The following is a 27,145-nucleotide window of genomic DNA, read 5'->3' on the forward strand; positions in this document are numbered from 1 at the left end:
CCAGCACCAAGGTGGGATTCTTGACATCTGTGCTGCGTCTCATTACGAAGGGAACTCTCGCCTCCAACACAGTTTGACTGTATAAAGGGCTAAATGTTCTACGTGTTTCATTCAGCGTGTGCAAGGAGAAAAATTAAAAGAGCAACCTGTTGTGAATTTACCTTTTGGCTCCCTCTAGTGGTTACTAGTGATTTGACTCTGGGTATGTCATTCATCCCTTGTATGCTCACCTGGGTCGTTAGGTCAGGGGTGTTGCTATATAAGCTCCCTGGACCTTCAGTTCAATGCCTGGCAACGTTGTAATCAGAGCTAATCTGTTGTGCTCTTGTCTACTGATCCTGGTTCCTGCTAAATTAAGCTAAGTCTGCTTTCTTGCTTTTTGCTATTTGTTTTTGTTTGCATTTTTGTCCAGCTTGTACATAATCTGTATCCTAACCTTGCTGGAAGCTCTAGGGAGGCTGGAGTTCTCCCCCCGGGCCGTTAGACGGTTCGGGGGTTCTTGTATCTCCAGTGTGGAATTTTGTTAGGGTTTTTGTTGACCATATAAGTTATCTTACTACATTCTGCTATTAGTAATTGGGCCTCTCTTTGCTAAACCTAGTTCATCTCTGTGTTTGTCATTTCCTCTTACCTCACCGTTATTATTTGTGGGGGGCTTGTATCCGACTTTTGGGGTCTATTCTCTGGAGGCAAGAGAGGTCTTTGTTTTCCTCTTCTAGGGGTAGTTAGTCCTCCGGCTGGCGCGAGACATCTAGCGACCAACGTAGGCATGTTCCCCGGCTACTTCTAGTGTTGGCGTTAGGAGTAGTTATATGGTCAACCCAGTTACCACTGCCCTATGAGCTGGATTTTTGTACGTCGCAGACTTACTTGTTCCTCTGAGACCCTCGCCATTGGGGTCATAACAGTTTGCCAGGCCAGTATTAAATGTTAAATGCATTGCAGAAGCGGGATTATAAGAAAGAAAGTTCTGAGTATTTTTTTCTCTCTCTCATTTTTTTTTCTTTTCCCCTTTACCTCTGAATGGCTTGCGTTTGCTGCAGACATGAATGTCCAGACCTTGATTACAAGTGTGGACCAGCTTGCTGCTCGTGTGCAGGGCATACAAGAGTATGTTATCAGAAATCCTGTGTCAGAACCTAAGATACCGATTCCTGAACCGTTTTCCGGAGACCGATTTAAATTTAGAAATTTCAGGAATAATTGTAAATTGTTTTTGTCCCTGAAACCCTGTTCATCTGGAGACTCCGCTCAGCAAGTAAAAATTGTTATTTCTTTTTTACGGGGCGACCCTCAGGATTGGGCTTTCTCGCTGGCGCCAGGAGATCCGGCATTGGCTGACATTGATGCGTTTTTTCTGGCGCTTGGTTTGCTTTATGAGGAACCCAATCTTGAGATTCAGGCAGAAAAAGCCTTGCTGGCGATGTCTCAGGGCCAGGACGAGGCTGAAGTGTATTGCCAAAAATTTCGGAAATGGTCCGTGCTGACCCAGTGGAACGAGTGTGCATTGGCTGCAAATTTTAGAAATGGCCTTTCTGAAGCCATTAAGAATGTGATGGTGGGTTTTCCCATTCCCACAGGTCTGAATGATTCTATGGCCCTGGCTATTCAAATCGACCGGCGGTTGCGGGAGCGCAAGACCGCAAATTCCCTCATGGTGTTGTCTGAACAGGCACCTGATTTAACGCAATGTGATAGAATCCTGACTAGAAATGAGCGGAAAATTCATAGACGCCAGAATGGCTTGTGTTACTACTGTGGTGATTCTACACATGTTATCTCAGCATGCTCTAAACGTCTTACTAAGGTTGTTAGTCCGGTCGCCATTGGTAATTTGCAACCTAAGTTTATTCTATCTGTAACTTTGATTTGCTCACTGTCATCGTATCCTGTCATGGCGTTTGTGGACTCAGGTGCTGCCCTGAGTCTTATGGATCTGTCATTTGCCAAGCGCTGCGGATTTGTTCTTGAGCCATTGGAAAATCCTATCCCTCTTAGGGGTATTGATTCTACGCCATTGGCAAAAAATAAACCGCAGTTTTGGACACAGGTTACCATGTGCATGACTCCCGAACATCGAGAGGTAATACGTTTTCTTGTTCTGCATAAAATGCATGATTTGGTTGTTTTGGGTTTGCCATGGTTACAGACCCATAATCCAGTCTTGGACTGGAAGGCTATGTCAGTGTCAAGTTGGGGCTGCCATGGAATTCATGGAGATTCCCTGCCCTTGTCTATTGCTTCTTCTACGCCTTCGGAAGTTCCGGCGTATTTGTCTGATTATCAGGATGTCTTCAGCGAGTCTAAGTCCAGTGCACTGCCTCCTCATAGGGAATGTGACTGTGCAATAGATTTGATTCCTGGCAGTAAGTTTCCTAAGGGGAGACTGTTTAATCTGTCGGTACCTGAACATACCGCGATGCGTTCATATATCAAGGAGTCTCTTGAGAAGGGGCATATCCGTCCTTCTTCTTCCCCTCTTGGTGCGGGATTCTTTTTTGTGGCCAAAAAGGACGGATCTTTGAGGCCTTGTATTGACTATCGGATTTTAAATAAGATCACTGTCAAATTTCAGTATCCTTTGCCGCTGTTGTCAGATTTGTTTGCCCGGATTAAAGGTGCCAAGTGGTTCACCAAGATAGACCTTCGTGGTGCGTACAACCTTGTGCGCATTAGGCAGGGCGATGAATGGAAAACCGCATTCAATACGCCCGAAGGTCATTTTGAGTACTTGGTGATGCCATTTGGGCTCTCTAATGCCCCTTCAGTTTTTCAGTCCTTCATGCATGACATTTTCCGGAAGTATCTGGATAAATTTTTGATTGTTTATCTGGATGATATTCTGGTTTTTTCTGATGATTGGGACTCGCATGTGGAGCAGGTCAGGATGGTTTTTGAGATTCTGCGTGAAAATTCTTTGTTTGTAAAAGGCTCAAAGTGTCTCTTTGGTGTACAGAAGGTTCCCTTTTTGGGGTTCATTTTTTCCCCTTCTGCTGTGGAGATGGATCCAGTCAAGGTCCGAGCTATTCATGATTGGACTCAACCCTCGTCAGTTAAGAGTCTTCAGAAGTTCTTGGGTTTTGCTAACTTCTACCGTCGTTTTATCGCAAATTTCTCTAGCGTTGTTAAACCGCTGACGGATATGACCAAGAAAGGCTCTGATGTAGCTAACTGGGCTCCTGCTGCCGTGGAGGCTTTCCAGGAGTTGAAACGCCGATTTACTTCGGCGCCTGTTTTGTGCCAGCCTGACGTCTCACTTCCCTTTCAGGTTGAGGTGGATGCTTCGGAGATTGGGGCAGGGGCCGTTTTGTCGCAGAGAGGCCCTGGTTGCTCTACTATGAGGCCTTGTGCCTTTTTCTCTAGGAAGTTTTCGCCGGCAGAGCGAAATTATGATGTGGGCAATCGGGAGTTGTTGGCCATGAAGTGGGCATTTGAGGAGTGGCGTCATTGGCTCGAGGGTGCTAAGCATCGTGTGGTGGTCTTGACTGATCACAAAAATCTGATGTATCTCGAGTCTGCTAAACGCCTGAATCCTAGACAGGCCCGCTGGTCATTGTTTTTCTCCCGTTTTGACTTTGTGGTCTCGTATTTACCAGGTTCTAAGAATGTGAAGGCCGATGCTCTGTCTAGGAGCTTTGTGCCTGATGCTCCTGGAGTCGCTGAACCTGTGGGTATTCTTAAGGAAGGAGTTATCGTGTCTGCTATTTCTCCAGATCTGCGACGTGTGTTGCAGAGATTTCAGGCTGGTAGGCCTGACTCTTGTCCACCTGACAGATTGTTTGTGCCTGCTAGATGGACCAGCAGAGTCATTTCCGAGGTTCATTCCTCGGTGTTGGCAGGGCACCCGGGAATTTTTGGCACCAGAGATCTGGTGGCCAGGTCCTTTTGGTGGCCTTCCTTGTCAAGGGATGTGCGGTCATTTGTGCAGTCCTGTGGTACTTGTGCTCGAGCTAAGCCTTGCTGTTCTCGTGCCAGCGGGTTGCTCTTGCCCTTGCCTGTCCCGAAGAGACCTTGGACACACATCTCTATGGATTTCATTTCGGATCTTCCGGTGTCTCAGGGCATGTCTGTCATCTGGGTGATATGTGATCGTTTCTCCAAGATGGTCCATCTGGTTCCTTTGCCTAAGCTGCCTTCCTCTTCTGATCTGGTTCCTGTGTTCTTCCAGAACGTGGTTCGTTTGCACGGCATTCCTGAGAATATTGTGTCGGACAGAGGATCCCAGTTTGTTTCCAGGTTCTGGCGATCCTTTTGTGGTAGGATGGGCATTGATTTGTCATTTTCGTCCGCTTTCCATCCCCAGACTAACGGACAAACGGAGCGAACTAATCAGACTCTGGAGGCTTATTTGAGGTGTTTTGTCTCTTCTGATCAGGATGATTGGGTGACCTTCTTGCCGTTGGCTGAATTTGCCCTTAATAATCGGGCTAGTTCCGCCACCTTGGTTTCGCCATTTTTCTGCAACTCTGGTTTCCATCCTCGTTTTTCCTCGGGACATGTGGAGCCTTCTGACTGTCCTGGGGTGGATTCCGTGGTGGATAGGTTGCAGCGGATCTGGAGTCATGTGGTGGACAACTTGAAGTTGTCACAGGAGAAGTCTCAGCGTTTTGCCAACCGCCGCCGCGGTGTGGGTCCCCGACTTCGCGTTGGGGATTTGGTATGGCTGTCTTCTCGATTTGTTCCTATGAAGGTCTCCTCTCCCAAATTTAAGCCTCGCTTCATTGGTCCTTACAAGATATTGGAAATCATTAATCCTGTATCCTTTCGCCTGGATCTTCCGGTGTCGTTTGCCATTCACAACGTATTTCATAGGTCCTTGTTGCGACGGTACGTTGTGCCTGTGGTTCCTTCTGCTGAGCCTCCTGCTCCGGTGTTGGTTGAGGGCGAGTTGGAGTACGTGGTGGAGAAGATCTTAGATTCTCGTCTCTCCAGGCGGAGGCTTCAGTACCTGGTCAAGTGGAAGGGCTATGGTCAGGAGGATAATTCCTGGGTGGTCGCCTCTGATGTGCATGCGGCCGATTTAGTTCGTGCCTTTCACGCCGCTCATCCTGATTGCCCTGGTGGTCTTGGTGAGGGTTCGGTGACCCCTCACTAAGGGGGGGGTACTGTTGTGAATTTACCTTTTGGCTCCCTCTAGTGGTTACTAGTGATTTGACTCTGGGTATGTCATTCATCCCTTGTATGCTCACCTGGGTCGTTAGGTCAGGGGTGTTGCTATATAAGCTCCCTGGACCTTCAGTTCAATGCCTGGCAACGTTGTAATCAGAGCTAATCTGTTGTGCTCTTGTCTACTGATCCTGGTTCCTGCTAAATTAAGCTAAGTCTGCTTTCTTGCTTTTTGCTATTTGTTTTTGTTTGCATTTTTGTCCAGCTTGTACATAATCTGTATCCTAACCTTGCTGGAAGCTCTAGGGAGGCTGGAGTTCTCCCCCCGGGCCGTTAGACGGTTCGGGGGTTCTTGTATCTCCAGTGTGGAATTTTGTTAGGGTTTTTGTTGACCATATAAGTTATCTTACTACATTCTGCTATTAGTAAGTGGGCCTCTCTTTGCTAAACCTAGTTCATCTCTGTGTTTGTCATTTCCTCTTACCTCACCGTTATTATTTGTGGGGGGCTTGTATCCGACTTTTGGGGTCTATTCTCTGGAGGCAAGAGAGGTCTTTGTTATCCTCTTCTAGGGGTAGTTAGTCCTCCGGCTGGCGCGAGACATCTAGCGACCAACGTAGGCATGTTCCCCGGCTACTTCTAGTGTTGGCGTTAGGAGTAGTTATATGGTCAACCCAGTTACCACTGCCCTATGAGCTGGATTTTTGTACGTCGCAGACTTACTTGTTCCTCTGAGACCCTCGCCATTGGGGTCATAACAGCAACCTTTGACTTGTGCAGCACTACTGCTGCATAAGCTGTGGCTCTTCTAGTTTGTAACACCTGAGGGGGGGTTAAAGGTTACCTTTGAAATTGGTTCAATTAGGCTTCGGCCTACACTCCGCTCCCTCTCCTCCTCCTGCTGACCCTGGGCTCTAACACCGCCAGTTGGGGCCCAGATGTGCTAGCTGCACAGAGAAAAACACCTCGCCAATGTGTCAGTGGGGTTCAGCACCGCCAGCTGTTCCCCTGCTGTGTAGCCGGCAACGTGTCCTGCGACAGCCACGCAGACACAACAGACCCAAAGCTGCCGCCAGTGCAGGCTTCGGCCTACACTCCCCTCCCCCTCCTCCTCCTGCTGACCCTGGGCTCTAACACCGCCAGTTGGGGCCCAGATGTGCTAGCTGCACAGAGAAAAACACCTCGCCAATGTGTCAGTGGGGTTCAGCACCGCAAGCTGTTCCCCTGCTGTGTAGCCGGCAACGTGTCCTGCGACAGCCACGCAGACACAAGAACTGAAATTGAAGGGAACCTGTCCCCCCTCCCCCAGGCGTTTGTTTGTTTTCCAGCCACCTTGTACAGCAGTAATGCTGCATGTGTGCAAGGTGGCTCATAAACTTATTCTCCTCGCACATGTGGAACTGAACAACACGTCTAAAATGTGTCCTCTGTGACCATTTAACCGTCCCGGAGGTGTGACTTTCCTTTGTAATGACACGCTGCAACCCACTTGGTAGCGCTGCCCGTCTTCTGGCATCATTGTTTGGCTGCCTGCGCCTCTGCGGCCGCCCTGACCCACACAACGCCCCTCGGTGTCTTATTTATTTTGACTGCGAGGGTGTGATTGATGGGCATGAGCAGTGCCTATGTTCGCCTGTCCCTCATCTCCTTCCGCCTTCTTCAGACTGTGCGGCTTCATGGCCGTGGCATGCGATAAGGGATCAGCTGACGCCGCACAGTCTGAAGCGGGTGTAAGGACCCGAGTGTGAGAGGCGAACATATGTACTGCGCCAGGCCATGAATCCCAGTCCCGCAGTGTTTTAACTATGTAAAGACACTGCGGGGCTGGGATTCATGGTCATCGCAAAGCGCAACGGCCGACATTAAATGAGGTCAGAAGATGGGCAGCGCTAACAGCGCAAGGCCAAGGGATAAAACGACAGCGCAGACTCCTGTACAGCAAATAACAACGCTCAGGAGGCTGCGCCCAGCACCAAGGTGGGATTCTTGACATCTGTGCTGCATCTCATTACGAAGGGAACTCTCGCCTCCAACACAGTTTGACTGTATAAAGGGTTAAATGTTCTACGTGTTTCATTCAGCGTGTGCAAGGAGAAAAATTAAAAGAGCAACCTTTGACTTGTGCAGCACTACTGCTGCATAAGCTGTGGCTCTTCTAGTTTGTAACACCTGAGGGGGCTTCGGCCTACACTCCGCTCCCTCTCCTCCTCCTGCTGACCCTGGGCTCTAACACCGCCAGTTGGGGCCCAGATGTGCTAGCTGCACAGAGAAAAACACCTCGCCAATGTGTCAGTGGGGTTCAGCACCGCCAGCTGTTCCCCTGCTGTGTAGCCGGCAACGTGTCCTGCGACAGCCACGCAGACACAACAGACCCAAAGCTGCCGCCAGTGCAGGCTTCGGCCTACACTCCCCTCCCCCTCCTCCTCCTGCTGACCCTGGGCTCTAACACCGCCAGTTGGGGCCCAGATGTGCTAGCTGCACAGAGAAAAACACCTCGCCAATGTGTCAGTGGGGTTCAGCACCGCCAGCTGTTCCCCTGCTGTGTAGCCGGCAACGTGTCCTGCGACAGCCACGCAGACACAACAGACCCAAAGCTGCCGCCAGTGCAGGCTTCGGCCTACACTCCCCTCCCTCTCCTCCTCCTGCTGACCCTGGGCTCTAACACCGCCAGTTGCGGCTCTAGGAAGAGAAGCTTGAATAGGTCCCCATCCTGGTTCCAGTACCGTCAGCTGGTTCCGGGCAGAGCCTTTGGCTTAGGTGCCTCCCTCTGGGTATCCGAGTTCCACTAACATCAGGTGGTCCTTGGTAGTGCTTTCAGGCACGGGTACCTCCTGCTTAGTAACCGGGTTCCAGTAACGTCAGCTGGTCCTCGGTAGTTCCATTGGCTCTTGGACCTTCGGCTACCCATCCGGGTTCCAGTACCGTCAGCTGGTTCTCGGCAGTGTCTTTTGCTCTTGTACCTTCTGCTCCCCATCCTGGTTCCAGTACCGTTAGCTGGTTCCGGGCAGAGCCTTTGGCTTAGGTGCCTCCCTCCGAGTTCCACCAACGTCAGGTGGTCCTTGGTAGTGCTTTCAGGCATGGGTACCTCCTGCTTAGTAACCGGGTTCCAGTAATGTCAGCTGGTCCTCGGTAGTTCCATTGGCTCTTGGACCTTCGGCTACCCATCCGGGTTCCAGTACCGTCAGCTGGTTCTCGGCAGTGTCTTTTGCGCTTGTACCTTCTGCTCCCCATCCTGGTTCCAGTACCGTCAGCTGGTTCCGGGCAGAGCCTTTGGCTTAGGTGCCTCCCTCTGGGTATCCGAGTTCCACCAACGTCAGGTGGTCTTTGGTAGTGCTTTCAGGCACGGGTACCTCCTGCTTAGTAACCGGGTTCCAGTAACGTCAGCTGGTCCACGGTAGTTCCATTGGCTCTTGGACCTTCGGGTAGCCATCCGAGTTCCAGTTCCATCAGCTGTTTCTCGGCATTTTCTCAGCCTTCTTGTACCTTCTGCTACATTTCCAAGTTCAAGACCCTAAAGACGATGACCCGGAAGACCACCCCTAAGATGATGACGACACCAGAGACGACAACCACCGAGATGACGACGACCCTGGAGACGATGACCCTGAAGACGACCCCGATGACGACGACCCCGATGACGACGACCCCGGAGACGACGACCCTGGAGACAACGACGACAACCTGGAAGACCGAGAAGCAGAAGAACAAGAGGCTGCAGAACAAAGAGCAGAAGAACATTAAGCATAAGACTAAATATCAGAGCAAAAGATATTATCTAAATTATAAGCAGAAGAAGACTAAGCAGTGTATGGGGGTGAGTCCGTTCCTCCTCGTGGTGCCCCTGGATAAAGCCTGATGCTGCAGGCTAAACTGAACGCGGACAAATGTAACTCTTTTGTGACAGGCAGAACGGAAGGTGTAATCTTCAAACTTTTATAGATAACAACTACGGGAATGCCTGTCACAAATAAGAATATGATGAAGAAGTTGAATATGAAGAAGATAATAGTTAAATAAAAAGAATATGAACAATGTAACAAAAAAAAAAATAGGTAGAAGATGAAGAAGAAGATGAATAAGGTGAAGAAGTTGATGTCAAAGAAGCTGATGATGAGGATAATGAAGAAGAAAGTGTCGGAGAAGTAAAAAAGAAGGTGAAGGGCGTGGAAGTAGTGAAACATCAATATCTGACAAAATAAGTAAAAAATTAACATAGTCAAAATCTTTCTAACGCCGAACGTCATAAAAAAAAATAAAAATCCTGCTATTCTATTTGATTGGGCTAAACCTCTGTGCCTTTAATGTCTCCGCCACCTCCCCCAATACATCCTACATTATTCTTAGTTGTTTTCCTTCATGTAGAATTAACCTACAAGGAAAGAAAGGGTTTATTTTAATTCCGATATTTTCGTCCCATTGACTTGCATTGGGATCGGGTATCGGTATCGGATTAGATCCGATACTTTGACGGTATCGGCCTATACTTTCCGATACCGATACTTTCCGATATCGGAAGGTATCGCTCAACACTATTATTAACCCTTCAGGTGCTTCACAGGAATTTTTGGAATATGGAAGGAAAAAATAAACATTTACTTTCTTTCACCAAAATTTTCCTTTAGGAAAAAACACCGTATGCACTGCTAAATGAAGGTGCTCAAGCAGGTTCCCACACCATATATAATGAAGAACTTGGCACTCAACTTTTGGACCGATTTTTTTGTGGTTTAACTCAGTCAAAATAATCAAAAAAACGTTTTGGCCAGTCTCGGCCTTCATCAGTTACTGACTGCTATGGACCCTTTATTTATCCTATGGGATAGAGTGTGAAGGACATTCACAGGTATCACTTTAAATGGATATGGTCTGTAATAGCAGCGCTGGTCAGGCAGCCTGTGCTGAATTGCTGTCCTTGAACGTAGTGACAACGGCGTGTGGCCTGCAGCGACGCGGGGGGACAGAGACCCGTGTAGACGGAAGGTTTTGGATCCCGAGTGCGATGCTGAAGTGGACAGGAAAGCCCTGAGGCTGACAGAGTCAGTGGGCTGAGGGATAGTCCAAGACAAACAAGTGGTAGTGCTGAAGATGCGTTGTACTATGGACGTAAGAAGCGTAAAGTGTTTTGCCCTATTCCACTTGTCACCACCTGATCAACTTGAATGGACTAGTAAATGTTTGCTTGTTGCAATGAATTCGGTATCCCCTGGACTGTGTATGGCGTCTCCTGAAGATGGAGGCCTGGACAGCGGACATCTGCGACCTACAAGTGAGTGTGATGCAGCCCAGATCTGACACTGTTTTCCTGGAAAGAGCCAGAGCGTAACCGGACAGCGGCTTGGTCATGTCTACCGCTCTCGGCCACTTTACACATTCACGTATAGGAGGAAACTTGTCAGTCCAGGGAAGAAGATGGGGAGAAGTTGTCGGGCACCACTCGTCTGACTAGTCTCCCACTTGGCTCAGTTGACTTTTAAAGTATGTTTTTCTCTGAATTGCTGCAGTGTTTCAGTGTCAGAACTACATGGCTGAGATCATGCCACCAGTGTCTGAAACATGCTGATCATGGGTGTATCAACTATCAGGTTCCCTTTAATGTGATTTTCACAATATTTTATGCAAATGATGTATAATCCATATTATCTTGTGCTATCAATAGTTTGAAAAACAAATAATGAAATAAATAAAATAGTTGCCCTCAAAGCCAAGTGAAGTGTTTCTTACTCAAAGCATTTGGGAGGCGAAAGTATAACAATTAAAACATGTATATTAATGAGAACCAATCCCCCCCGTCATTGACAGAAGACCACATAATACATCCTGCCTTGTATACTGGTAGATGTCTACATTTAACCTAATATCCTGTATTGGATGAGGATCGAATGTCTAAATTGTCTAATCGGTCTAAACCCAACATTTACAAATATTCTCCAGTGACGCTCCTCATTCCCACAATCTGAACATTTGCTGTTTATGGTTTGAAGTTTGTTTAAAAAAAAAATCATTAATGCGTTTCTTCCTGATCACCTCATTGTGAAAAATGTGTAAATTACTCTGCAGATTAAAAACCACACACAGATAATGTATGTAGGATGCAGAGTTAAGAACTATAATGGCAATCTGCATCCCACTGGAAAAAAAAGACTTTGGAACTCCATGGGCTTGCTAATTTTTGGTGCTACTTAAGTTAAATTTGACAGCGGGTATTTGCTATACAATCCGAGGGCAGCATGATATAGGAGCAGAGATCCTGATTCCAGCGATGTGTCACTGACTGGGGTGCTAGTTGCAGTTTCTATAAAATAAGTGTTTTATCAGCAGGTGATTATCACTAGAGGACTAGTTGTCTCATGCTGTGTAATCCTCTCACTCTGTGTTACCCCCCTGTCATTATGGGATACGTGGCAGCTCTGGTTCTGCAGTAATTTAAATAGTTTTTTTTTTGCTTTTGTTCCACCAAGAGTTAATGTCAGTCTCTTGCTGGCAGCTTCTTTTAGGATAGTCAGCTGATAATGGTTGGTAACCACTCACACCTTCCTTTAAATAGTCACATGACCCATCAGCTGATCATCAGTAATAAAATTAATCTATGCAGGCCAGCCTGGAGTGAGGAGCTCTCCTGTGTCGGTGGTGTTGGAGCATGAAGCAAAGTATTTTCTCCCTTTTCTTTGTCTGTCCCGTGTTTATCTCTTCCCCTGTGTTTTACCATCTGCTCTGGTGAGGCTAGCGTCCTTGCCGGCCAGTGCACTAGCCAGAGTACATTGAGGAGACAATCAGGGACTAGGCACATAATGGCAGCGGGGAGAAGGACCCTCACAGGGCATTAGGGGAGTTTAGGGACAGGCACAGGTTGGTGTCAGGAGGTGTCTCATCTCTTACTCCCTACCGTTAGGACCTTTGTCTCCCGTTTCCATCCCATCGTATTTTTTTGCTATGTCATCCACTGGAATTACCCAAGTCCGAGCATGACATCCGCCCCCACCACTGATTGGTAGCTTTCTGTAAGTGTACACAGAAAGCTGCCAATCACTGGTTTGGGCGAGGTTATACAGGGCTCAGCATTTACAGAACTGCTAGATTGACAGCAGAGAATACACTGATTTTATCAAAATTGTACCAAGCAGCCCAGTAAGTGACACATCGCTGGAATCAAGGTCTTTGGCCCTACATCATGCAGCTTTCAAATTACAAAGGAAAGACGCGGTGACTGTTCCCTCTAAAAACCTCAATACTTATTATGGTCAGCATCCACATGGAACACCCATGCATGACAATGGGGATAAAGTTAGTGCAGATTTGCTACAGTTCACATTTGAAGTCTGCATCAGTAAAACAAAGTTCAGCCTTGGATTTCTGCCATGAAAATACATCATCTGGTTGGAAGAAAGACGCCATTTAAGTAACTCGGGGGAAGTGCTCAGTATGCAAATTAGTTCCAGTTTCTAAGTGCCATATAGGAAAGGTAGCTACCCTTGACGTCAATGTCCAACTCTGTAACGAGCTTTGCAACATAGCCAGGGATAAATGCCAATTCGGAAACTCATCTTCCGACAGCCCGTTTTAGGGTGTTTTCCCCAAATAAGTGTAAAGGTTTATTCGGACGAGCATATTATATAGACGTGTGCTGAGCTGCAATCTCATAGCACATGGACCAAGGGTTCAATTGGTTTGTTCAGATGACAGATTTTCTTTCCCATGGACATTATTTCACAAATTGCTGCCTGCACTAGTCTTCTCGAATGGGCCTCACTAATTCAAGTCTATGGGTGCACAAAAAAAACAAAGACGGATCCCATGCGGATCATCTGTGATTTTTAAGGATACGTTGCCATAATTAAGAAAATTAACTATTTTTGGTCTTGTAAATGTTGTAAATGAGAGACCTCCAATCTCTGACGCCTCTTCTGATTAGTAATCCCGACTCGAAATCAGGTGTGTTGTCGTGCCGAGCCTACAGATGAGAAGAGTCGGGGGGATTCCAGCAGGATGGAGGCGGTTCACAGGGGTCCTATCTAAACCGGGGTCCGGCAAATTCAAAACTTCTGCCTCCACAGTACAAGTAAGTACATGACCGGCTCGATGCTTACCAGTTTCCATCTTGATTGCTAAACTGTTGTACTGCATACCCGAACTGTACACCAGGTGGTCCGGAAAAGATTTTATTCCCTGAAAGTCCAACGTTATAAGCAATGCCGAATTTCAAAAAGACGCCTGGAAAAAAAGAGAAATGGGAAAGAAAAATAAGAAAAAATGGTTTAAAGGGAACTTGACGGCTCCCACATGCCCCTCATACCACCAGCATGCATTTCTTCTTGTGTTAATACCCTCCCTAACAAGCTCTTTGCACTCTATATTTGATTATACTATATGGCAAAAAATTATTTTAAAAATGAATTTGCGATATGCTAATTAGTGTCAGGCTAGCCAAGGGGGCGTTAGTTTCCCCAGACTCGTCATCTCACTAATCACGGTATCACACCCCTGTGTTTTAACCATTTTATAACTACTCTTTCTGGGATTTTTAGTCCTATCAGTGACTGACAGCTATTTTTATATAAATGTGCACACAAACATGGCTGTCAGTCACCAATAAGACCGAGCACTGTACCTGACAGCCCAGAAAGAGCCAAGGTGTGAGTGCTGAAAATCAATGTACTCAGCTCCGCCTGCTTTATAACATGGAGCCTCCAGACTGGACTGCATTTTCATGGTGACAGATTTCCTTTAACCTCTTCACCCCCAGCCTGTTTTTACCTTCCTGACCAGGCCAATTTTTTCAATTCTGATCACTGTCTTATGCACACAGGTGGTGCACTTGGTTCGAGGACCCACTGTGCCAAGGAGCCGGCTTACCTAGGAGGGAAGTAGCTAAGTGGCTACCTGAAGTTCCTGATGGTGGAGTCAGGCTTAAGCTGCAGGTAGCCACCAGGTACCACTCCTAGGCAGTCCCCGATACTGCAGCTGCTGACCACAGGGGTTAGGTACGGAGACACGTATAAGGCTAGGGCTCTGTTCAGACTAATATGCTCTGGATCCCCTGCAGAACAATTACTGACACAGTCTCGGGCTCCATTCAAACTAATAGTGTCAGGAACCATGGGTAGAACGGTTACTGACAGGGAGACTCAGACAGGACTGATTCGGAGACTGTTAGGACAGTCCGGATGCACGGAATACTCGCTATTGCCTAGGAGCCATCTTGCAGGTGTACTTTTATACTAAATGCCTCCCAGCCGTTGGCTGATGGCATTTAACTATGTGCATGCACTGCCCCTTTAAGAGCAAGGTATACACACTAAGCGTGCCGCCACAAACTACAGTGCACACAACACCAGGAGGCAGGGAGGACGTCACAGACCACGCCGTGCAGCCAGGGCGGTGAGTAAGCCGGCATCCCTGCATGGGGAGGGAAGGGGAACCACGCAGGGGCGCCGGCAAATGGCATTACAGTGTCATTTTATGTGGTACACTGGAATGCTTCAACATATCCCAGTGGTTCTGAGTTGTTTTTTTAAATTAGGTCAATATGATTTGCATTTATTTATGAAAATATCAAAAACTTGACAAAAAATGTGAACATTTTACAATTTTCAAACTTTGAATTGTTACGCCCTTAAACCAGACAGTTATACCTCACAAAATAGATAATAAATAACATTTACATGTCTACATCACATCAGCATCATTTTTTAAACAATTTTTTTTGTTAGAAATTTGGAAGGGTTAAAAATCTATCAGCTATTTCTAATTTTTCTAACAAAATTTTCAAAACCAATTTTTTAGGGACTTTTGAAGTGACTTTGAGAGCCCTATGCGACAGAAAAAAAAACCTTTAGGGGCTTCACAAGAATTAAAGGAGTGTGGAAAAAAATAATGAAAATGTTACTTTTTCCCCACCAAAATATTGATTTAGCCCCAAATTTTGCATCTTTAAAAGGGTAACAGGAGAAAATAGACCATATACTGTAATTTGTTATGCAGTTTCTCCTGAGAATACCGATACCCCATATGTGGTGGAAAACTACCGTTTGGGTGCACGGCAGGGCTCGGAAGGGAAGGAGCACCTTTCAACATTTGCAGCGCAAAATTGGCTGAAATAGATAGTCGCAATTGCAGAACCCCTTATGTGTCTAAACAGTGGAAACCCCCCACAAGTGACCCCATTTTGGAAATTACACCCCTAGAGATGTGGTGAGCACTTTGAACACCTGCAAGTGCTTCCCAAAATTTTAAAATGTTGAGCTACGAAAATAAAAAAAACTAAATTTTTCCCACAAAAATCTTGTTTTAACTAAAAGTTATTCATTTTCACAAGGGTAACATTAGAAAATGGACCATATCATTGGTTTTGCAATTTCTCCTGAGAAGACAGATACCCCGTATGTGTTGAAAAATTGGGTGCATGGCAGGGAAGAGCACCTGAGTTGCCAGAATGATAAGTGACCCCAATTTACAAACTACACCACTCAATTAATTAATATAAGAGTGTACTGATCATGTTGACATGGGTGTGTCACAGAATTGCGCGGTGAAGATTATTACTTTTTATCACACAAATTTTGTTTTATCCCCAGATTTTACATTTTCATATAGTGAAATGGGGGAAACTGGCAACAAAATTTGTCCCACAATTTCTGCTGAATGTGGCAATACCCCATATGTGGCTGTACAGTACTGCTTAGTCACAAGGCGAGACTCTGGAGGGAAGGAGCGCTATTTGTTCTTTGAGAGAAAATTATCGTAGAATAGTTTGCACGCTCCATATACAAAGCCCCTAAGTGCTAGAAGAATGCCCCTCAAATGACCCCATTTTGGAAATTACACCCCCGTGGGAATTTAGTGAAGATTTTTACTCCACGTGTGTTTTCAGAAAAAAGCGGCAGTGGATGTCGCTGAGTAAAAATGTCATGGACCTCATAAACTAAGCGGGCTCTCTTTGCTACAGAAATGCCAAACATGTGGACTGTAAATGTGGTTTAGGCACACTGTGGGGCTTAGAAGGGAGGGGGCATTAGGATTTGGGAGTACAGAACTCACTGGATTTTGGGGGGGCTGCCAAGGAGCCATATCACTTTCTCAGAGCCTTTGTGCTACCAGTATCGTGGAGGCCTCTTATATTTCCATTGACAGATGATGGACCTGAATGGGGACTTGCTTTTTTTGTGGATTGAGTTGAAGCTTTTATTGGGTACATCTTATATAACATTGTGAGACACGATGATGTTTTCAGGTATACCATTTTTATTTCCATACGACTTTTTTTAGCACGTTTTCATCCATTTTTTGCTTGGAGGGAGGATGAAAAAGAATAGTTTTGTGCCACGTTTTTTATTTCATTTTGTTTACAGTGTTCCATTAAGGGTTGATCTTATTTGACCATTTCCATCAACCATGATCTGACGTATAACAGTAGTTTTAAATGGTGCTCTGTGTACTTCCATCCAGTGTGCACATCCATACCAATACTGTCACTGTATGGTGTACGAATAAGCTACTTTCATACAGTTTCAATATAGGAATATTAAACTGCAGTGTGTCTAAGTATCAATGTCACAGCATTGTGCCATACAGTGCTCATATAATACCATCATAGTCACCAAATAGCACCTCCATAATTAAATAATTGCTATATGATGATCTGGCAGATATTATTATTACATAAACACCTCATTTATTGTGCAGAGCATGGACACAAAGTCTCTTTGCATAGATTAACAGTTCTCTTAACTAATGCATTATTTTTCCAAATAAGGAGTTTTTACTATAAAAGCCATTATCTTCTTGTGAACACTCTGAAAGATGAGACCACGTATAGATCAGAGACCACTCGCCTCCAATCCCACATCCTGAAGCTAATAATACATCCAGAAGAAAAGCTGCGATGGGTCGGAAGCCACATCCTGCATTTTGTTATCTGCCGATTTACAATTTACTGTTAGTTTATTTTACTAATACCTTAAAATTCCCTTTTTACGAGTTTATTGACTAATGTGAATACTCCCATCAGCCGCTCCCACTCTCACTGTTAGGCTGGGATCACACATACGCGAGATACGGTCAAGTCTCGCAGGTGAAAACCCAGCTCTGGCGCTGGCACTCCAGAGCGGAGCGTGCAGCCGCACAGCAATACATGGAGCCGCACGCTCCGCTCCTGAGTGCCGGTGCCAGAGCTGGGTTTTCACCTGCGAGACTCGGCCGTATCTCGCGTATGTGTGATCCCGGCCTTATTAGCGGCAGCAGGCATCGGCTGATGGGTTCAGTAGTCCCATCAGCCAACACAAGTGACCGGAGGTAAACTTTATACCTTGGATCACAGCTGAGCGCACACGCTGTATTTTGTCGTTTGTCTTTTGACTGCTGTCTGACCGGCGGGGATGATTTTACCGCTGATCATAAGCGGCGTTTGCCGCACATTCATGCACATGACAACGCAATAAACACCCGGTGTTTGGGAAGCCAAACCCAAACAGTAACTGACTTCCTGGTGAAGTCCGTGCTCAGTGTCCGTGCCCGAACAGTAGGTGTTCGGTATGGATGCCGAACTTTACTGTTAGTATTCGGCCATCTCTAATCCTCGGTAATCCACTTTTGTATTTATGAGATCCCACATAGAGGAGGTGAATCGGGGAGAGCCACATAGGTTACAGTCTATGGAGCTCTGCTGGAATGACTGAGCCCATGGCCAACTTTCCGAAAATGTGGGGGTAAATGTGGAAAACAACATGGATTTGACCTTAGAATGTCTAGGAGTAAGGGCACCAGGTTTTACATGTTGTTATTACATAGGGATATCTGTAGCTTTATTACTGTAGAATTAGCATTTTTCTGCGCTGATTCATCAGCAATGCAGAGTTTATACTTGTGCATTAGCCATCCATTAGCTTTTTCCATTGTTTTAATTGGCTGTTCAAGCCAAGCACAGGCGCTCAGTGCACCAGGGCGTGACCGATCATTTTAGTGCACGCTCCCATCTGCTTGATTTGCTTCAATCTCCACCTCCCCGTCTTCTTTGATTGACAGCTCTGGCTTCATAGAGCCAGAGAAAGGTGGAGATTGATGAAAAACAAGCAGATAAGAAGTCTTTGGCCCTAACAAGATGCACCGAGAGTCTGTGCTTGGTTTGAACAGTCATTATGTGCTGACAGAGTCCCTTTAAACAAGGTAACCTTTACACACATTTGTGGAGGTGCATCGTACAATATGACACGTGGGATTGAACTTTATAGTTTCATAGCCTATTTATAAAGAAAAGTGATCATTCTCAAGAACAGAACCTGGGCTAAACTAGAAAGCCCCACACAGTGATTATGCCCCTTTGATGCCCACTCACAGTAATAAAGTCCCGATAGTGCCAATACAGTACCCTAGTTACCCACATACAGAGTATGATGTCTGTTTAGTTTCCTACACAGTGTGACCCTCTTAGTTGTACCCCACATGGTACGATGTCTTCTTAGTGTTCATACAAAGTATGAAGTCATTTTTGTGCCCCCCACACAACATATTGCCCCCTCAGTACTCTCACACAAAGGCATGTCCTATTATTGTTCTAACACAGTATGATCCCTCCTTAGTGACCCCAAGTTAGTACATTGCCCCCTTCATGCCCCCTGTATAGTATAATGTCCGCAAAGTGTATCCTGCACTATAAGTGCCCAACACAGCATGATGCCACTTTATTGCCACCACACAGTATCATGTCCTATTAATGCCCCCTTACAGTCTATGTGAGTGACCCCCATATAGTATATTACCCCCTTTGTGTTCCCCCAACACAGTGATGCCCTGTCAGTTCCCGGTCAATGCCCCCTGATACCCCGGGTACTATAGTTATGCCCCTTCTCAAGAAGAACATGCAGTGGGAAGAAGGGCCCAATCCTTAACACCAAATTTTAGTGGGGTTCCCTCTTCAAAACAAAGTTGGAGAGCAGCTAAGAAAGAGCAACTCGTCCTCTGCAGACCTGACCCGTCCATGTGGTACATACTTGGCAATGTATTGAATTTTTTGGTCATTTAAGGATACATTCCCAAAATCCACACCACATGAGGGGGATATTGCTGCAAAAAAAACCTGAGGACTTTACCACACATTTCACCCTTTGCATTGCAAAAGGTGAAATCAATGGTCAAAATGCCCAGCATTACTGCAAAGAAATCGGGCTCATTTTGTGTGGATTTTGCCACTTTGGATTTGCTGTGGATGTCGCAGCATGTGACCAGGGCCTGTCTGAGCTTACTGTAGCGCCCACACCCATCATTTTACAATGGAAAATATACTGCTCGTTACGAGTGTCAATCTCTAAAATATAGGAAAGATATATATCTTGGTACCGTGTTAGCCAGTAGATAGAAAAATATTTAGAATTGAGCGTCCTCAGTGGTTGATACCTTTTAATGGCTAACTGAAAAGATGGTAACAAATTGCAAGCTTTCGAGACTACTTCGGTCTCTTCATCAGGCAAAGACTAAAAGAAATTCTGAAGATTCACATATTTATTCACAACATTTTACAGAAGAAAAAAAAAAAGGAAAAACCATGGATAAGACAGGTGACATGAGGCAGAATTACCATGAGTGATAAACAGTTATGTCCATAAATATTGGACCAGTTCTTAGATAAGGAATGTTTTATTGTCCTCTGATTGGGGTTGGTTCTGTTGTGATGACCCCTCATAGTCTGAGGGGCAAGTTCCTTAGTTGATGTAAAAAGACATAAATCCATGCGACACATTCATTCCTGCAGTGAGACAGTCAAAGGTCGTCATCAGTTTATATTCCCAGACTCTTCTGTCTCTCTTAGATTTGAAGTTACCTTTTAACACAAGTAATTTCATGTCCATAATGTTATGATTTGGGAGACAAAAATGTATTGCCACAGGTAGATCCATTCTTTTTTCTATTATTGTGTGGCGGTGAGAATTCATTCTTGTTCTAAGCTTTTGCCCTGTCTCCCCCACATACAGACCCCCAGTTGGACATTTAGTACAAATAATTAGGTACACCACATTAGATGTGATGCAGCTGAAAATGCCTGGGATCTTGTAGTCCTGATGTGAGTTGGGGATCTTTATCTTGTCCGTGGTCATTATAAATGGACAGGTTTTACATTTTTTCTGATTGCAAGGAAAGGTTCCTGCAGCTGTTGTAGAGGACAGGGAGCTCTTGACAATGATGCTTCTTAGATTTGGGGGCTGCCTAAAACACAGTAGTGGGGGGTCTGGAAAAATATATTGTAATCGGGCATCTTTTTGTAGTAAAGGTTGTAATTTCCGTGCAGCTCCCCTTAGCACCTCCAGATTTGGATTGTAGGTGACTACTAGAGGTACCCGGTTATTTTCTTCTTTAGTTTTGTAATGTAGCAGGTGATTCCTTGATATTCTGGTGGCTCTTGTGATCTGATTTTCAATTGTTCTTGAATGGTAGCCCTGATTCAAAAAGGTCTTTCTGAGGCGACCAAGGTGTTCATCTCTATCCATTGGGTTGGAACATATACGATTGTATCTGATGGCTTGGCTGTAGACAATGGAGTTTTTTATGTGTTTTGGATGGAAACTATCCCATTTAAGGTATGTTGGACGGTCAATTGGCTTCTGATACAGGGATGTCTCTATTTTATTGTTCTGCAGCTTAATGATGGTGTCCAAAAAGTTAATTTCAGTGCAGGAGTAGTTGAGTGTCAAGTTGATGGTAGTGTGAAATTGATTAAACTGTTCATGGAACGTCTTTAGCTGTGGCTCAGACTCCATCCAGATGATTAAAATGTCATCAATGTAGCGGTAGTACGCCAGAGGCCTGGTGGGACATGAGGACAAAAAGTCGCTTTCAAGCTTGGTCATGAAAAGATTTGCATACTGTGGAGCCATTTTACTTCCCATTGCTGTGCCAGTCTCCTGTAGATAGATCTTCTTGTCACATTCAAAGTAATTGTGGGTGAGGATGAATTTTATAAGTTTCACCACAGAATGTGCATCAGTCCCTGTGTTTTCCAGGAAGAATTTGCAGGCATTTAATCCATCCTGGTGTGGGATATTGGAGTACAAAGATTCCACATCCATGGTGGCCAGGATGGTTCCTTCTGGTAGAGGACCTATTGCTTATAGTTTATTCAGTAGGTCAGTTGTGTCCTGAATGAAGCTGGGTGTATCTTTTACTAGGGGTTTAAGAACACCCTCTACCCATCCAGATACCTGCTCAGTAAGGATGCCCATACATGAAATAATTGGTCTTCCTGGGTTTCCAGATTTGTGGATTTTGGGAAGCATGTAGAATGTCCCTGTTCTTGGACTTTCTGGTATCAGGTCATCGGCTCTTGTGGATTCGTTGGGCAGACAAGATACCAACTTGTTTAGTTCCTTGTAATAATCCTGTGTAGGATCCGACTCCAATTTTTGGTAGTATCGTGTGTCCATAAGTTGTCTGTTTGCTTCCCTCATATAGTCTGATGTGTTCATCATGACTATTGCACCTCCCTTGTCAGCAGGTTTCTCACCGCCACACAATAATAGAAAAAAGAATGGATCTACCTGTGGCAATACATTTTTGTCTCCCAAATCATAACATTATGGACATGAAATTACTTGTGTTAAAAGGTAGCTTCAAATCTCAGAGAGACAGAAGAGTCTGGGAATATAAACTGATGACGACCTTTGACAGTCTCACTGCAGGAATGAATGTGTCGCATGGATTTATGTATTTTTACATCAACTAAGGAACTTACCCCTCAGACTATGAGGGGTCATCACAACAGAACCAGACCCCAATCAGAGGACAATAAAATATTCCTTATCTAAGAACTGGCCCAATATTTATGGACATAACTGTTTATCAGTTTATCACTCATGGTAATTCGGCCTCATGTCACCTGTCTTAAATGTTGTGCATAAATATGTGAATCTTCAGAATTTCTTTTAGTCTTTGCCTGATGAAGAGACCTGTGTAGTCTCGAAAGCTTGCAATTTGTTACCATCTTTTCAGTTAGCCATTAAAAGGTATCAACCACTGAGGACGCTCAATTCTAAATATTTTTCAATCTCTAAAATAGGAAGTCAATCATTTACCTTCAGGTTACACGTGACAATGGTGGTTAGGGGGTTCGGAAATCGTTTCTTATTGTCATTTTTTTGCCCACATACAAAGATACAATCCAGGTTAAACACCTTTTTTCTCATTTGTCCTCACTGGGCAGGTTCGCACTGGTGCAGCGTTTGGGTATGAACATTCCTTACGAGCAATCTTCGCCCTGCAGCAATGGCAATGTGAATCAATGTCAATCTGCCCAGTATGGTACACACTTTTCATATACAGGTGTAGCAAAGCCGACACAATTTCCTAAGCACAGTGTTGGCGTGGCTGAGCTGGGAATTTTGCATACAAATGATTTCAGAGGTGAGAACATGGGATGAGATATGCTACTGACCTTCGGCTCCAGTGTGAGCAGATTGTTAATGCTCGGTGCTCCTCCAATCCTCTCGCATGAGAGAATCTGAGCACAGATGCGGAGGAGAGGGAAAAAGTAATTTCTCCATCGCCTCCATTGCTTGAGTCTGCGTATCTAGGGCTGCACTCGGATGACATCTGAGTGCAGCTCGATGTTTCACACGCATCCATAGACTTGTGTGGGTGCGAGTGCGCCGAGTCTCGCTGCCAATCGCATCGTGCTCCCGAATCGACGCGAGACAATAATCGTAGATGTGAGCTGTCCCATAATATAACACTGGACCAAGTGCTATGTGATGTTTTATCTTACCACTCAGCTGTGTTATACGGTAGTGTGACCTCAGCCTTAACAGGAGAAAGACTAGGAATGGATTCTGCCTTTTTCCAGCTTTCCTTAGGAACATCTGAACTTTCCAAGACAGACCAATGTCCCCTGTAGAATCCATGGAGAAATACATCTGACCTCAATGTCTTTCCTTGAAGTATTTTTCATTTCCTGGAAGTGGCTGATGACAGAACTACACGCCCGGGGTTAGATGTTCAGAGTGATGAACATCCAGGCCACCTACAATAAGTGACTCATCACAACATTATGTTTACACTATTACTACTGCGACGTGCCGACACCGTCCATCTCCAGACTAAATACACTCGAATCAATGGATTACGCAACAGTCGTCTATAGGAACCGTCATGGTCGTACACAGACAGGATGTTAGTCAACGTGATACAATCATTCTCTATGAAAATATGATTAAACTACAAATTCTAGCAGGAAGCTGCAATTATTGCAGCAGTGTTGGACATATGGTGTCAGACTATCAAAAATTCTGGATTATCACACAATCGAATGACTTAGGAGCCTACTTTTTAGGATGCAGAATCTTCAGGAAGGAAGCTTAAAGGGGTTTTATCACTTTCCTTTTTCAGGGGTGCTCCACATCTGTTTGCACAGGAGAAGTGCATTACTAAAAATGTACAATACGGACCAGCAACAAAGTTGTTTCACTGGTTCAAACAGCGCCAATGGCAGCAGCGCAATGGCACTAACGCTGGCCGGATTCAGCAATCTGGACAGCTTCAGAGCAGCGCTCCCAAGCTCTACAGCAAAGCTTGTAGGCGCATACTCGTAGCCTTGGAAACAGTCCACCTTTGAAACACTGCAGAAGTGAGCGGTAACATAGGCAACGAGCAGTGAACTACAGAATAAAAATAAGTCCGACCCGCAGCGTTTACTGACCGTGTGCACCGACCCTCACAAGTAAGACAACCTCTTTCAGGAAAAATGCACATGTGGAGTAGTTACTTCTGTGCACACAATGGTACCAACAAAGAAATCTTCATCTACATACACATTGTAGACATTTTCCCCACAATTTCTTAGTGCAGAATTGGGAATGTCACCTTTCGTAACGCAGAAGGAGAAATCTGCAGCAAATCTGATATGAAATCTGCATGTAACGTGTGAAGTTTACCTTTCACCTGCCAAACTTTGGGGCAAAACGGATTGAAAATCTTTTCTTAATATTTACATTTTTGTTTTTTATGAAATTCCTCATAGCATAGCAGACATAGGTGTGCAAAGAAATCATGAGACCTCTAGCAGAACTCCCAAATTGCCTGGTTTCCTCACCGATCAGGCATTATTACTAGTGATGAGAGAGTGTACTTTCCCGAGAACGCTCAGGTGACCTCCGAGTATTTATGACTGCTCAGAGATTTAGTTTTCTTCGCCGCAGCTGAATGATTTACAGCTATTAGCCAGGCTGAGTACATGTGAGGATTCCCTAGCAACCAGGCAACCCCCACATGTACTCAGCCTGGCTAGTAGCTGTAAATCATTCAGTTGTGGCGATGAAAACTAAATCTCCGAACACTAACAAATACTCGGAGGTCACCCGAGCGTGCTGAGGAAAACCGGAGCAATAAGTACACTCGCTCATCACTAGTTATTACTCCAGCGGGAACTCTTCTTCATTACTTGGCGGAGGCCATTACACATTGAAGGTGGGCTGTTCAGCTCCTCTATATCTTATCATCTGGCCATTGGTGGAGCTAATACCAGCTGATCAGTGCTGGGTGTCGGACCCCCAACAATCCGGTATTGATTATCTATCCTATAAAAAAATTACAATGAGAGCTTAACCACTATCGCTACATTTCAGTATATATCTTTTTTTTATTTGCACCTTTAAGTGCCCTTCTGCTTGAGTGGTCATTGTACCCCTGATTAATTCACATTCTTACCGCGCGACATTGATACAGTGACTGCTACATGATTTATCTCTCCAGATTTACTCTCAGACAACAATGAGGAAAATTACTAACGTAACTCTAGGTCTGTATTTTACACACATTTTTGCTTGTGCCCTTTTAGAATATGTTTAATTCTTCGACATTCCCACGATTAGTGTACATGACAGCACATATTTCAGCAGGGCACGATTCGGCTCTAGATTCAGGCCCAGATCTTCCTCTGGTCATGTGGGTTCACCAATGCTACACATAAGAATTGAGATTTGCAGGACCCTGGTCCAGTGGCTAAGCTGGTAGTCCGTGGTCATCGTTCCAGGGTCTTGCGAACCCCCTGCTACCAGCGGCATCCCTGACACCTCTCTGGATTAGCAATGCGCTTCATGCATGACACCAAAAAGAGGCGCTACGGATGCTGCAGGTAGGAGGAGGTTCACCAGGGTACAAGAGATCAACATGGCTGCTGGACCAGGGTCTTACAAATATTTTTGCTCAACTCCAGCTCAGATCATTCCCTTTCTCATTCTGAATTATGAATACATTTTTGGAAACTAGAGGCTGGTAACTAAGATGAATGGCTGCAGCCTGTTCATTGTTGCTCACTTTATGGACGGGAGCAGACGAGCATTTTTTTGGTTAGAGTGAGCGCCGACAAAATATCATCTCGCACTCAGACCATTGTTAGTCTACGGGGCTAAGAACATGTCCAAATTTTGCCTTCGACAGTGTTTGTTCATGGACAAAAATTGCTGCAAGTCCGAGTATCATCTAAGTCAATAAGCATGTGGATACCTTCAAACTGCACTCGGATGACATGGGAGTACAGTCCGATTTCCGCGTGCTCACAGAATGGAGAAGATGGAGACTTTTTTTTTTTTCTGTCTTCTCATCCAAGAGAATCAGCTCACACTCTGATCAAATTCTGATCAGAGTGTGATTTCCATAACCGGCCTGATTCAGATGAGAGAATCTACGGCTGCCTTCACCTGCCCTAAGATGGTGTCATTAACAGGTTTGTTCACTTTAGGCAATCTAGACATAAGTGGACCTCAGCGATCTATGGAAACATAAGTGTTTAGTTTCCCCGCAGCGCCACCACTGGTGAAATTAGGTATTACACAATGGCAATTCGAATCAGTGGCTGATCTGTGTACAGGACAAGACAGACCCTCCAGTTGACACTTTGGCCAAGTGAGGATTATCTCTTGCTTATTAACTCAAAATTCCTTAATTGGGTTTGTAGAAATGGGTTCATTAAGCCACACAACCCATTTATGTCACACAACCCATTTATGTCACATCCTGAACGCTGCCTGGTCAACGGCAGGAGATGATTAGACATTGTGCTTCTGGAGGACCTATATGTCTCATCTTAGACTACAATGATAGACCAGCGTCTACTAAAGGAATAACCAGGGCTGACATTCCTATGTTGTGTTTACACGGACATTCCAGGACTCTGCATCCGCATTTATAAAAAGTAGGGGTTAATGATTATACAAACTCTACGTCATCTCCCACAAAGGGGACAATGAGGGGTGTGTGGGACAGAAGGGAGCAGCGTAGGTGTGATGTTGGGATCATATCTGGGGGCAGGTTACTGTACAACCAGCACCGCAAACAAAAACTCAACTTCCTGCGCCGCCGACTGGATCTCATCAGTGAGTCATTTGCTTACAAATCTATGAGGACGGCAAAATAATAAATGTGACTAATAGACTGTACATAAAATTAATATTTACACACGACTAAGATGAATATTATAATTAATTTGGTCTATTTAACGAGGAGACTTTTTACCATTTGCACAATGAGAAGTTTCGTGTATCCCCTTTCCGTACTATGATTTTAATTCAATTCTATCAATATCTGCATAACCTGAGTTCATGTTCTTACATCAAGGGTTCGCTATGGTGTCCTTTATACAAAACATATAGGTAGGGAGGAAGGCGGAAAAGTGCCTGGGAATAAGAGCATGTAAGCAGGCAGTGAGGTGGGTGGATAAATGGCGCTCCATAATCACAATAAAGACATCATCATAATAAATCACTTAATAATCATTTTTATAAACCTACAAAAATGTATATATGCCCCAGGACACAACAGGAGGCAAATATAAATGTAGAGTTTATTATCTGATTCCAAAAATGGCAGCACAATATGGTTCATGCAAATACACCATTAAGCCAGGTTCACACGAACGTACGCAAAATCATCCATTTTACGTCCAGAAAAAAAATGTCAATATTTTATAAATAATAAAGGACAAATAAAGTTTCCTATCTTTATAATTGCAATTTATCCGAGAAAATCGCATCACGTGCGGATGGTAACCCAGGTGTCATCCATTTTT

At 45.0% G+C, this 27,145-nt stretch overlaps 1 protein-coding gene across 1 annotated transcript in view; it reads right to left on the reverse strand.

Moving 5' to 3' along the window:
- Positions 1–27,145, reverse strand: part of ITGA2 (integrin subunit alpha 2) — a 165,850-nt gene that overhangs the window by 82,410 nt on the left and 56,295 nt on the right. Inside the window, exon 2 of the mRNA XM_077285240.1 lies at positions 13,191–13,314. Within this exon, the coding sequence (XP_077141355.1) occupies positions 13,191–13,314 (124 nt within the window). The remainder of the gene's footprint in view (positions 1–13,190; positions 13,315–27,145) is intronic.

The sequence above is a fragment of the Ranitomeya variabilis genome, chromosome 1, assembly GCF_051348905.1.
Source record: "Ranitomeya variabilis isolate aRanVar5 chromosome 1, aRanVar5.hap1, whole genome shotgun sequence".
In the NCBI taxonomy this organism is placed as follows: domain Eukaryota; kingdom Metazoa; phylum Chordata; class Amphibia; order Anura; family Dendrobatidae; genus Ranitomeya; species Ranitomeya variabilis.